Raw genomic sequence first — 13959 nt, forward strand, 5'->3', positions numbered from 1 at the left:
AGAAAGTGTGACTTATCAAGAGTCACCCAATGGGTTTTAATGCTCGAGCAAAGGCTCAAACCCTGATCTCCAGCTATTGGAGCTGAAAGAGTAGCTTGCCTAAAGCCACTTAGTGAGTTCACTTAGTGAGCAGTAAGATTAAAATGAAAGGCTTTCAGATTCATAGCTCAAGTTTGTTTGGGGGTCAAAGAGCACATTCTGGGAAAGATTTTGCTTCTGAGGACTTGGTTCTACAAACATAAATTTTGTACTGGTCTATAACTGTAATAAATGTTTGACTGATACAGGCATAAACATTGGCATATTAGGATAATCCATTTCAGTCAGGTTGTATACTACAAATCTCTGCAGTGCAGGCTGACCAACAAAAGGACCCTATAGCCAAATACTGCTGCTAAAGTGTAAGTATCAATATTGTAGTTCTAGGTCCCACATAAATAGACTTGGAAGAATCTAATCCTATCAGTTTCTGTCCATACTTTCATTAAGCACTACAATATTGATCATTATGCTTTAGCAGAAGCTGTATTTGGTCATGATGTTCTTAGTCACTATCCAAGTTTTTGCCAGTCTTACTACTACTTCTCCTTATCTTGGCAAGGAAAGTTCTGTCCATGAGGGAAGAAACTATTTTTTTCTTGAACTTGATCCTTGACAGGAAAAATATTTTGCACTTACCATTGCAGTATTTTGCATCCTCACTCTGAGGTCTATTACTTCATGCTAGATTATTTTCTTTGGCAAACAAGGTCAAATTCTGTCTGCTGTACTGTGTGACACTGGTCTGCATGTACTTCAGGTGGCACTTGTTTAACTACTTGTATTTTTGTATTTTTAACAGTCATTTTTTTTATTTAACCATCATGGATAGTGATGGTAGTTCTGCTTTCCAGGGTGTAGCTTTTAACTTGACCATCCTGTTCCCACGGTCAGAGCCTTTTAACCTACAAATAGGAATGTTCTGTTATGCACAAGCAAGAACTTCTGTTGCTTTGTCATATAGAGGGACTGTATATATAGGTACTGTACTTCTCATTTTTGTTCTAGCTTTATTATTATGTTGTAGTGGAAGAGCAGCTTAATCAGTAAATGTATCAGATGCCATCTTAATTCCTAAGTTGAATCCATATGCTTTCTGCAAATTATGACAATGTATTTTAAAAAGTTATTAGTAGATTATGTTAAGAGTTATTGTTGATATACTCCAGACCTCTAAAGTAAAAACAGGCAAATGTTGTTGTTACCAAGGTTACATTTTTGGATATACAGTCATCCCTCTGCACTATTTGCAGATTACTGTATTTTCCACTGCCTCCACTGCAGTTCTATGCCATTTTTAACAGGGACGTTGATAACACTGGTGTCACTGGGAGGAAATAAAAATGTCAGGGTGGCTGGGCTTGGCCATGCATGTGTTCCCTTATGTGTCACATGCACAGTTGAGGGGATGGGACTCTCGTATATGAGGATGAAGAGTGTGTGTTTGTTCACTTGAGAAGGCAGGGGGAGGAGGGCAAGCGCACATGTTCCCTTGCTCACTCCCACCAGTGGGTAGGTGGAAGGAGATGGAATGGTTGCCTTCCTTCTCCCCACCCCCAGAAGTCACCAGATGTTAATAAATCAGAATCAGTGAACTCTAAAACTAAGTATTAGAGAATCTTCCACAGGAAAGAAGTTAACAGGAATTTTGGTACTTAAGCATAGGGAGAATTCAGAGACATACTGTAACACAACTATAACAGCCACCAGGTTTCATTGCTCTTGGCCGCTTCTGCTGTAAAGACTAAGCTGCAGATATATTTTGCCTTGTCTTGCTGCATTGCTAGAATAATTTCTTATATAAAGATAAATTTATATACATACATTTCTTATATGCTTGATAAAAACCGGGTAAGAGTTAGGACAAAAAGAAAATAATGTCTGTTTGCTGAAATGCATAATGTGCTAAAATTAAAGTATTGTACTGCATTGAGAAAGATACATACCTTATAATAATAAGTATATGTTGTGCTGTTAATTGTCTACCTGTCAACTTTTCTATGGAATATAAAATATTGAATATAAAAGTGCTTGAAGATGTCCTGAATATAAATACATATCTTGAATAGCCCAGTGCTCAAGGTGCAAAATAGTTAATATTGACATGACTATCAGGCTGTATTGTGATCCGCAGCCTCAGAAGCCCAGATGACCATAAAAGTGGACCATAGGGAACTCTTGAGTAGACAAGTGAACTAATAAAAGCCAAAAATCTTTGATCTTCTATGTTAAAAGAATGATGAGGGCATCGTGCCTATTTCAAATTCAATTTTATTTAATGGTAGTAAATTGTTGAAAATCATTAGCCTTAATTGCTACAATCTTGAAATGTTTCAGATACGATGAAGAAAGCAGGAAGAAAAAACATGAACAACCAGAGGAAGATCTTGGAGAGTCTCAGAAGATAAATGAAGTAAGTCCAGTTTTGAAAGATATTAATAACTGTAGCAGTATGCTAATGTTAGATTGGCTTGCATTTTGTCAGTTGCAAAGACCCTTGACCAGCAATGTAGTTCCATACTTTATAATTATTTTTCTGGATTGCTCTGTTTATTTATTTATCATATTTAGCAGTATTATGTAACAGGTTTTTTTAAAAAAATAAAACTATTATAGGAAAGAAAATGCTAACAACTGACAGATGCAGTTATGAAATTTTCTTATTAAAGTAGGAATTTATTCTGCTTACTTGCACTTAGAATCCATCATGAAACAGGCAGTTTAAGTCAAACTCATCTGGGTGAAATAAAGCATCTTAGGCAAAGTAGATCAGGTTCAATCATTTAGATCCAGACAATTAACTAATGTAGAAGTCAGGTCCAACACACACTGCAGAAATAATCCAGTTCAAGACCGCTTTAACTGCTCTGGCTCAATGCTAGGGAATTCTGGGAACTGTAGTTTTGTGAGCTGTTTAGCCTTCTCCGTCTGGTGCCACAATAAACTACAATTCCCAGAATTCCCTAGCACTTAGCGAGAACAGCTCAAGCGGTCTCAAACTGGATTATTGCTGCAGTGTGTTTTGGACCTCAATCAAGTTACTGATGATCAGTCTGGTCAAGGCAAGCCAATTAGCAGCTAGTTTAGGCCTGGCAGATTGAAACAGTCAGAACCAAAGACAACTCCCAAGCTTTTTTACCAAAAATATAGAAAGATCTTGTTTCAGCCAAGGACTGAGGTCATATTTGGCCTTTAAAAGGCTCGAAAAATTTGATCTCTTGGTCAATTCCCTTTTGGGTTGTACTCTGTGACTTCATTCACATGTTCCTGTGTGGCTGAGGAAGAGGAGGAGTTGCAGGGGAGTCATTTCACAATTGTATATCAGTGATGTCCAAACTCTGACCTTCCAGGTGTTTTGGACTTCATCTCCCAGGAAGCCCCAGCCACCTTGGCCAATAGTCCAGGATTCTGGGAGATGAAGTCCAAAACACCTGGAGGTGTGTTAGATTAAGACAAACTCCACTGCAAAGACTTCTTCTCTTTGAAGAGGGAACTGTAACTCTGCAGAGGCTCTCCCTTAGGACAGGGGTAAGAATTCTCTGGCCCATGGGGCACTTTTGTGCAGTTCCTGGAGCCCCAGATGATCCTGACTGCAAAATTTTATCCTCAGAAAATCAGAGAATTGCAGTTATCAAACTGCATTAGGGGTACAATTCTTAGGTTTAAAAAAAAAAAGGAAAATAGCTGTTCTTACCTTGTTAAGTCTGCAAATCCCTTTCCACAAAATCAAAAGTGCAATCTACAAGGATCCAGATGGTAGTGGAAACAATGCAGTCCCCAGACCCATGTGGCTGTGTTGGGGCAATGATTTCCTCTGATTCAGTTTTGTCTTTGTGGGCTGCTGTTTCAGCAGGCCATCTAGCCCTCAGGAACAGTATTGCAAGTGGAATTGGTGGCTGCAGCAGCAGCAATCAGAGGAAATCACTCCCTTCCACTAGCAATGACAGAACTCTATTGAGCAGAACTCACAACTCTGAATCCATCTCAGGGTATAGATAGAATGTGCAGAATTTGCACAAAGACATCACTTAACAATCAGTTTCATTTTTCTTGCAGAGCAGTGAAAAGTCAAAAGAAGTGAAGGCCAGCCAAGGGAAAAATGAAGGAAGTAAACTTGTTAGAAGACTTCCTGAGTCAGTGCATTCAGCTGATGAAAATAGAAGTGATTCCAAAATAGAAAAAGAACACAAAAGAAAATCATCTAACACTCTCCAAATGGAGGGAGTACAGCAAGATGGTGAACTCCGGGATACCAAATCTCAGTCTGACAGGGCAGAGTCTAACCAGGAAGAAACTCAGAAACAGAAAAATGTACTTAAAAATGAAAAACATATTAAAAAGGATGATTCTGAAACTCAGAATGTTAAATGTGTACCCAAGAAAGAGGCTAGATCATCAAAAGACAAAAATGAAAAAGACAGAAGCATTTCTGAAGATAAATCTTTAATAAAGCATAAATATAAAGGAGATGGTGTTCATAAAACAGCTGAAGAAATAGAATATTTGCCATCTGAGAGAGGCCTAAAAAGTGAAGAGAATGCCCAGAAACATAATCAGCTGTTGAAAACTTTGTCAGATGATAAAGCTGAAAGGAAGAACAAGCACAGAAGTGAAAGGAAAACATCAGCAAACAGCAAAGATGTGAAAAGTATTTCTGAACATGTTTCCAAAACTGATGAGAATTCACGCAAGGAGAATAGCAGAAAAGACAGACAAATTTCCACAGATAAATTGAGAGGAGAACACAAATCCAAAAGATTGTCAAGTGATTCTAGGCCACAAAAAGAATCTCAAAGTATATCAAAGCAGCATGGTTCTGCAACATCAAGGAAGAGTGAAAGTTACTCTGAAGATAAGCATGATACAGAATCAAGTAATGTAGATAACAGTTCAAAGCAAAGTGACAGTATACACAAAGACAGGCGAAAATCAAAGAGTGGCTTGGAAGAAAGGTTCTCATTAAAATCCAAGTCCAAGAGTCATAGCAAAGTAATCAAAGTACCTGAAAATGAACAGCAAGACAATTCCCCTAAGCAGGAATCCGGCCAGAAATTGGACAAAGATAAGAATACAGAAGAGAGTGACCTAGATAAGCAGTGGAAAGCCAAAACTGAAATTAAAATCTTAGATGAAAATTCGGTAGAATTGGAAGTTGAAAGTGGAGCACATTCTGTTAGTAGTTCCCAGAAAGATTCTAGTCATAGAGTTAAGTTACAGTCAGGAGAAAAATCATGTGTAAAAGAGAAAACGAAGAGTGATAAAGATTTGGGCAGTGTCAAGCTAGAAAGGAAATTATCAACAGAAAGTCACAAAAGCAGAGGTCTGAAGCACAGTTGTAAGGAGACAAAAAAGAGGGAAGATGAAGACAAACCAGATGACAGAAGTGTTAAGCAAACAGACACTCATACAAAGATGCAAGAAAATAGTCTGCTCCCTGATAAAAGGCCTACTAAAAGAATATCTAGTGAAAACAGAAAGGGAAGTGTATCAGCCCATGATATAAATATCGGAGGGGAAAAACTCGTCTCTTCTTTCTCAGCCCTTCAAAAAACTGGTTCGACTGGTGGACACTCATTACATTCAAAACAAGGTCAAGAGCCAGTGGAGGTTAAGTCAGAACAAAGACATGGTAATGTACATCATCAAATTGAAGGAGAAAATAACAACTCTCTACAAGCAACTAAATTTAAAAGTACAGCCAAAGACCAAATGCATCATAATTTGACATATGAGCTGAATAAAACTTTGCATACTAAAGAACTATCTAAGTCTTCTCTTTCAAGTGTCAGTAATCCCAAACAAAAGGAACTTTTTTCTACAAAAGAAATCAATACACCCAACGATGCCTTCAAACAAACTTCAAAGAATGCTGGATCCAGTGAACAGCAGGAGAATCATGCGATGGCTAAGAATGAAACAAGTAATAACGTTTTGCTTGATGTATCTCCTGAGGATGATGCCAAGCTACAGTTCCCAAAAATAACTGAGGATGTTCACACTCCAAAGAATGTTAAAAATACTATTAGTCTAAGTGAAGGAAGCAGTCTTCCAACAAAGACATCCCCTAGAGAAGATGATGTCCATCAGAAATCTATAGATAAAGATCTTGGAGATGTCACAGTGCCTTTGACCAGTACATCTAAAGAGGAATCTTTTAATTTTGATAGCCCCTGTATTAAAGATACAACTAAAGACCATCAAATAGATACTATTAAAATGGAACAGAAGGATAACATTGGACCCAGTAGTAACACAAAATATGGTGATAGCGCTAACATGGATATTATAAACAGAGATGACAAGATTCGCCTAAGTTGCATACAAGCACCTGGAGAGAATGTATGTCTTCTAACAAGCATTCAAGAAGCTGTTGTACAAGAAAGAATTGAAAGTTCATTGGCTCATACTATACAGAATGACAGTCTTACTGAACCAGCTATTCAGGTTGCACATGTAAGTGCAGACAAAGTTGCCAAAACCAGGCTGGAGGAAGGCAAGAAAAATTCAGATGAAGGTCCTTCTGCAAGAAACAGTGATGGTGCTACAGAAGGGAAAGGTGAAACAAAGGAAAATCATAGTATTGGTGCTGTGATAGAATTATCTTCAGGGTCAATACCTGAATATGTTCCTGAAAATATAAATAAAGTTTCTGCAATAATGAGTGAAGCAGAAGGAAGAGGTGATGATATAAGATCACAAGGTGAAAACAATATAGTAGGGAGCAGTGTAGGAGGTGGCAGTTGCATTAGTACCTGCAGCAGCATGGAGACTGATTCACTTGTTATAGGAACAAGCACAGAGAGAGCTGTTGGAAGTGCAGTGAATGCCACTAGCACTGAAGGAAGGCTAGGAGAAGAAGCTATTTCAAATTTGCAAAGAGAAGGTGATGCCACCATTACTTGTTCAGAAGAAAAGAGTAAGACTACTTTGGGCTCTACAAGTATAGAAGCAGATGAAGGTTTGACTTGGGCCAAAAATACGGAAGATGTCCATTTTGAATCAGAAAAGTGCTTTGGTGAATGTACTGTCACAGCAGCTGAAGAAAGCAGCAGTGTTACTGAAAGTCTTCCAGTGTGTGAAAGTTCCTCCACCATTACAAAAGAGGAAGAGAGTGCTGAATGCATTGTGAATTATGTAGAAGAAGGTACTAAACAATTGATCAATGAAAGTGGAATTGAACTTGATCAGAGTATGAATAGTTTTACATCCGAAGAGAAAGATGATGCTGTAACCAGTGCTGGCTCTGAAGAAAGATGTATGGCTTCTGTCAGTGGCGGGACAAGCACTTTTGACAATGCTGCTACCTGCACTGGTGAAAGTGATGGTGCTGTAACCAGTGCAGGTACTGAAGCTCGGGATGGATCTATGTTAAGTGAAAATCCAGGTGAATGTCAAAATAATGCAACAGGAACTGAGCAAGTTAAAGGAGCAGAGGGTGCTGTGACATGTACAGGTACAGAAAGACCAAGTGTTTGTTCTGCTGTGTGTTCAGTGACTGGTACAGACTCACAGGAAGAGAGTGTTGTAACTGGAGTATTTGCTGAAAGCAACAACCATGTGGCAGCTGGCCCACATGCTGACAAAAGTGAAGACATCATTAATGGTGAGAGTGCTGTCACCAGTACAGGCATAACAGCTGAGGATGACCCTGAAACTGTGTCTGCTTGCACTGGCTTGGAAGACAGCAATGAAGGTTTTGCAGCAGCTTCAGACACAGAAGAAAAATATAAACGTCTTACATTCAGTACAGAAGCTAGAGCTGAAAAAAGTGTCCTTGAGTTTAGTCGAGGCTCTTATGATGATGAACGTTGTGTGACCAGCACAGGTGCAAAAGAAGATGATGAAGAAGGAGAAAATTTTGTTACTAGTACAGGAAGAGGCAATGAGGAAACAGAACATACTTTGACATGTACAGGAACAGATGAAAATGAAAGGGTGCTTGTTTGTGTTGAAGCTACAGCCTCTGTCTGCCAAGCTGCAAGCCAGGCTGGAGCAGGGTTGGGTGAGCTTACCTCAAATGCAGATAAAGTTCCTGCTGGCAGCATGACAGGTTTAGAGAGAAAAATTAGGATTAATGACATCAGCAACAGTACAAAGGGGGTGGTTGAGAGTAGTACCACCAGCGCTGGTACAGACAATGAAAATATTATGGCCTCTGTCACAGAAAAAGAAGAGTCTCTACTTAATGAGAAATTTGAATGTGATGCAATCAGTGCAACGTCAAACACTGAAAGTGTAGGTGAACTGTCAGCTGGAGAAGAAAACAGTGAGAGTTCCACATCTTATTTAGATGGTGGGAAATGTGAAAGCCTGTTTGAGATTGTCTCTAAGAAAGTAACCACTCTTCCAACATCTGCTAAGCAAGATGATAAAGATGAAGGTGAGACAATCTCAACAAGTGTGGTCAAAGTATGCCCATCTCCTGTGCACTGTTCCACTGAACATTGCAGTGAGCAGACATCATCACATGAATTTGAAAACACTGAGAAAACCACATGCCTGATAGATGCAGAAGATTTCAGCACTCCCATGCCTAGTACAGCTGTTGAATGTATGAGTCATGGACCTGCTGTTAAATCAAATAAGGGCCCTACAAGTATTTTGGAAGAGTTTGAAGCTCCTATGCCAAGCTTAACAACGGGAGATGGCACGAATCTCCTTGTTACTATTAGATCTTCAGAAACGACCACAAGTGGGGAAGTAAATACCATTTCCAAGCCCATAGTGTCTACTGGAGCATCTAGTGAAAGCCATGCAGTTGATGGCAGAGAAGAAAGAGATGAGTGTTCTGTAATTTCCACAAGCATTATTGAAGAGACAGAGATTCCCATTTCCCAAGAAGGCACTGAAGTTGATGTTCAACATTTTGCCTTAAGATTAGAACAATCTTCTGATGCAGCTGTGATCTCAACAAGTTCAACAGAACATTATGAGACTTCTGTGTTTGCTACAAAAACAGATGATGTAAATCAGGTGCCTAGTGAAGATGGAAAGCTTGAGATTTCCACCATTACTACAACAGAAGGATGTGACCAAGCCATTAATGTTAGTTTAGTACAGTTTGAAGCTAAAGAGAGAAATGAAGGTATTGTGGATGGAACAAAAGAATGCAAGGCTGTTCAGGAAGTAGGAACCCAAAAGTCTGAGTTACTTGTTCAAAGCACAGAGAAAACCAACCAAAATGCAACAACTTTGTCTGTAGAGAAAACAAAATGTGAAACCCATGATTTCATGAGTGATAACACTAAACCTGATCAGCACTTGGCTACCTTGAGTACAGAAAATCCAGGAAACAGTGCAAAGGTCTTGGTCAGAACAATGGCAGAATGCGACAGTGTATCCACCATTGCTACCTCAGAGGAATCTATACTTGCTCCCTCAGAAGAAACTCCACTTTCCTTTGCAAGCATAGAAATAGAGAGTGATAGGAAAATTGCCATGTGTGCCAAAGAATCTGAATACAGCATGTTGTCAACTCCAGAAAACAGTGAGATCTCTTCAGCTGTGCTTCACAGAGAAACCCAAAAGTTACATAAAATGGAGCCTGATGGTGCTTTGGAAGAATCAGCCCCATCTAAGAGCAGTAACACAGAAAGCCTAGAAATGCCTGCAGATACAGTGAAATCTATTAGTGTTGGGGCAGATCTTTGTTTGGACTCCTTGGTCAGTGATGAATCATCCCTGGAAGCCTGCATGCATGAAAATGGAACCCAAGAAAGCAATCAACTCCTTGAAGGACCTTCAAGTCCATCTCATACCCCACAGGAAAAAGAAAAAGGAAATGAGAATGTAGTAATAGATGATGTTAATCTGAAGCCAACATTAAAAACTGACCTTGCTGAAACAAGGGAGTCATCCAGCAAGAAATTTTCAGTGTCATTACTTTCTGAACTGGGACAAACTTCTGAGGACAGAAGAGTGCTTGATAGCAGTCAATATAGTTTGGCCAACAAAAATGCTGAAGTGGATGAGCATCATGAGCCAAAAGCATTTTCTCAAAGGACTACAGGGGATAATAACGGTATGATTCCTTTCCTTTTCTTAGTGGGTTGCCATGAGATATCAGAAATTTATGACATGCGTCTGAAATTTAGACTTTGGAAATAGTTAATAAGATCAAGTGTCTTGGAGCCCATCAGCTATATCAAGGTGGACAACTTTGCTGGATCTTGGGTAAATTCCCACTCCTGAAACAGTCTGGACCCCCTGCTGCCTGGTTACTGAATTTCAGGAGGCAGTGAATCTTCACAACAATTTCTAGTAGTAGGGTGGTTAGGAAATGCTTGTTTCAAACAGGGTTTGTTTTTGTTTGTTTTGTTGTTTTTGTTTTACGGTTGCTGGGGGGAAAACTCTTTTAAAATGAACATTTCCTCCTTGTTTTGAAGTAGAATTTGCTGTATGGGTGGGCCGTGTGTTGTCCACCCTTGAAATATATAGAACGGGTGATATATAAAGATACATTAAGTGGAAAACTCAGCTGAAATAAACAACTAAGTTATTAAAGGTAGCGGTTCACACAGTAGGCAGCATGAAAACCCTCATTTTTCTCCTTTAAAATGCTTCTATGCCATCCTTCAGTTGAAAATTTTAGGGTAATTGGTAGTAGCCAATAAAATACAGAGATTAAAGACATCAGCAAAGTAGAAATACAGCAGAGATTAAAAACCCAAGAAAATACAAAAGTCTGTTCTCTGAAAGATGGTTGTAGATGTTAGGTGAATCTCCCTGGTGAAGAGCTCCCAAGATGAAGTGCACAGTCAAAAGGCCCTCCTGCACAGCTGCCTTTCTCGGATACTAGAGGCAACCAGAGGAATATCTCTGTGCAAGATCTTTTTCTATAGATAGTTGATTTTTAAAAAATCTTCAGATGTCTAGATCCGAAATTATAAAAATCTTTAAAGGAACACGCTAGCTAGCATTTTTAAATTTGAACTGCAGCAGCATAAAGTAGTAGAGGGTATTGTTATTGCATGCCTTCAAGTCATTTCTGATTTATCATAACCCTATGGCACACCTATCATGGGGTATTCTTGGCATGTTCCTTCAGAGGAGGTTTGCCAAATCCATTGTCTGAGGGTGAGAGAGTATGATTTGCCCAGTGGGTTTGCATGGCTAAGCCAGGATGCAAACCCTGGTCTCCAGAGTTGTAGTCCAACACTCAAACCACTATGCCATGCTTGCTCTCACTCTAAGGGTATTGTAGCCTTAAGAAAATGGAGAATTGCTTGTCAGACTGTTCACAGTAAACAAACATGGGTTGGATTTTTTGTTTTGTTTTGTTTTTGGTTTGTAATCTGTGTATCTGAAAATGAGGCTCATAAAGTCCAGTGGGCCTCCCTTCCTCTTCTGTGGCAAAGAGGACTGGCTAACGGGGGTTTTATTCTGTTTGTGTGTAATTGTTTTTAACCCTGATGTATATGTTGTTTGATATTTTGCTGTCAACCGCCCTGATCTATGGAAGGGCAGTATAAAAATAAAAATTTTATTTATTTATTATTATAAGAAGGGAAAGCACTTCTAACTCAGATAAATCCATATTGCTTAATATGTTCACATTCCAGAACAACTTGACAAGTACAGTCATCCCTCTCAATTCATGGTCTTGCCATTTGCATCCCTTGGTCTTTCGCGGATGGCAAGCCGCGAGGGACATAATAGCGTGCGTGCCGGAGGCCTCCCCCATTGATTACAATGGGGCTCAAATAGTAACGATTTTCCCGATTCATGGGGGGGGGGGGAGCGGAACGAATCCGTCGTGAATCAGAAGGTGCAACTGTATTAAGTTAATATTGCAATTTAAGATTCACAGGCAGTAAAAAAAAATAAGAGAGGTTAAAGGAGAGTAATACAGATCAAGTCCTCAGTTGTGTAATATTCGAATTTTAATTTGAGAGTTTAAATCAAATTAATTAAATTTCATTAAATCAACTAGGAGAGTTTGGGAAGGGAAAATCGAGGCGAATGCAGGTGAACAAAAGCAGGTTTGAAAGAAATGATGCATCCCTTAATCCTCATGCACCAGGGAATAATATTACAATCTACCACAATTACATTCTGCACCTGAACAATTTCCTCACTTTTCCCTCCCATCTTGAAACAGTTTGTCCAAACTTCAGCCACTTGTCATATGTAGGGTTTTTGCAGATAAAAGAAAAATTATCCCAACAAATGTCATTGTTTTGTCAATGGAGTGCTTTCTTTGCTAGCAAATGCAGTGTTTTTGATACCAAGTGTTCCATGCCACTTCAGTGTGGTGGAGCAAAAGTGCTGAGCTCTTAAAATCAGTAGATAAACCTCATCTGAGGTAAAGGGGATACTGGAATTCACATTGGGAGGGGGTAACAAAATGCATCATGTTCTTATGGCACTAACCAATTTCCATTGGGGTTAAATACCCCATAGATTCTACTGAATTTTGACGGACAGTTAACTGCATTTTTTAATAAAAAGGGAACGGCAAGCAGTCTGGAATATTAAAATTATTGTGTGAATTGTGACAATAAATAATGAATCAGTTATGTAAAATTTTGTTTATATGTTCTCTTACTAATCAAGGTAATGATGCTCAAAGTATTGTAAGCAAATGGCATAAATTTACAGAGAACTAGCCAGTTAAACATCATATTCCTTCATAATGCATATTTCACACTCAAATCTTGATGAAGAGTTAGAGACAGGATGAGACGAGATCAGATGGATTAGTTTATAACATTCTGAAAATCCAACTCTGCTACTTAGACATAAATGAGTATAATCAAGCTTGCAGCTTGAATCCTGGGATTTGGTTACTCAGAAGTCTCATTGAAAATAATAGGCTGAATATATATTACTAGGACATGCTGTGTAATCCTAACTCCATTTAGTCAGCCTCTTGTCTAAGTAAGCATGTGCAGGATTAATCTGCAAGCATGCTTAAATCCAGACTCTTCTTCCTAAGCAAACTGAAGTTTTGTTTTTATTTAACACCAAAGTTTAGAAAAAGTCTGTGTTTGACTTTTGATTTACTTTTCATTAATTCATAAAATTTGAGTGCTGAAACAGATGGCCCAGTAAAGTTACCTTTCAGGTGGCTTGCAAGTGTGGCTGCATGCCCCCAAGATGTCCAGAAGCTGCCCTGGCTGATTATAAGGAAGAGGCTTCAAAACACTCCAGGTGTTTTGCACGGTGCCAGTGTGCCCAGAAGTCATCCCTTTACCAGCCCAAATAGTAGTGAATCTTTTCCGCTCCTATTTGGGCTGGCGTCAGGGTGGATTTGGGCCATGGCATGTGGTTGCCACAGCCCCAAGGTGACCTGCTCCAGGGCGGCCCCAATCCGCCCTTTTCGGGCCAGCTGTTTCAGACCTGAGTCACTTCAGCTTTTCTTTTCTATGTGATCAAAGTATTATTCAAAAGGAAAGAGGAAAGATAGATTTGTGTTAGTTTCTCCAAAAAAAGGTATTAATCTAGTCTGATGGTGGCTTTTCCAGTTGCACAAGCAATACAGTTGTTCAGATGTCCCCTAGGTGTGCATCTGTTTGAGCTACTGGAAACAGCATTGTAGACCTATCTGATGAAACATACAGAACTAGCTGGCAATGACGTCAACATCATTTGCACTAGTAGAATGACAGTCTTGAATATTGATCAAGAATTCAAAGAATTCAATTTAATAAAACTGATATATTCAGTGAAGTCTATAGTATGAAACTGCAAGATGGAACATATGTGATCATTATATGTTTTAATTACTCATTAGACAAGGAGATGCTTCCAGTTGCAGCCGAAGAGCGGGAAGAAATGAAAAAGGAGAAAATTGATGAGGAGGTATTCACATGTTTTGAAATATTTTATTCATCACAATTTTGAAATACTTTGATATATATTGTTGGACTTATTCAGGGAAAAACAGTTGTGTAAATGTTATAGAAGATGTTGCATGAA

General features: G+C 39.0%; 1 protein-coding gene across 3 annotated transcripts in view; it reads left to right on the forward strand.

Annotated features, from left to right (window-relative positions):
- BOD1L1 (biorientation of chromosomes in cell division 1 like 1) overlaps positions 1–13959 on the forward strand; it is a 63490-nt gene that overhangs the window by 21873 nt on the left and 27658 nt on the right. For all 3 annotated transcript variants that reach the window (XR_016281262.1, XM_089524787.1, XM_089524788.1), the window contains exons 9-11: positions 2377–2452; positions 4096–10060; positions 13775–13842. Coding sequence is in view for 2 of the 3 variants with exons in the window: in XM_089524787.1 (XP_089380913.1) it covers positions 2377–2452; positions 4096–10060; positions 13775–13842 (6109 nt within the window). In the remaining variant the exon portion in view is untranslated. The remainder of the gene's footprint in view (positions 1–2376; positions 2453–4095; positions 10061–13774; positions 13843–13959) is intronic.

Source organism: Sceloporus occidentalis, unplaced genomic scaffold, assembly GCF_023333645.1.
Source record: "Sceloporus occidentalis isolate IW3139 unplaced genomic scaffold, rSceOcc1.0.p SCAF_5, whole genome shotgun sequence".
Lineage (NCBI taxonomy): Eukaryota > Metazoa > Chordata > Lepidosauria > Squamata > Phrynosomatidae > Sceloporus > Sceloporus occidentalis.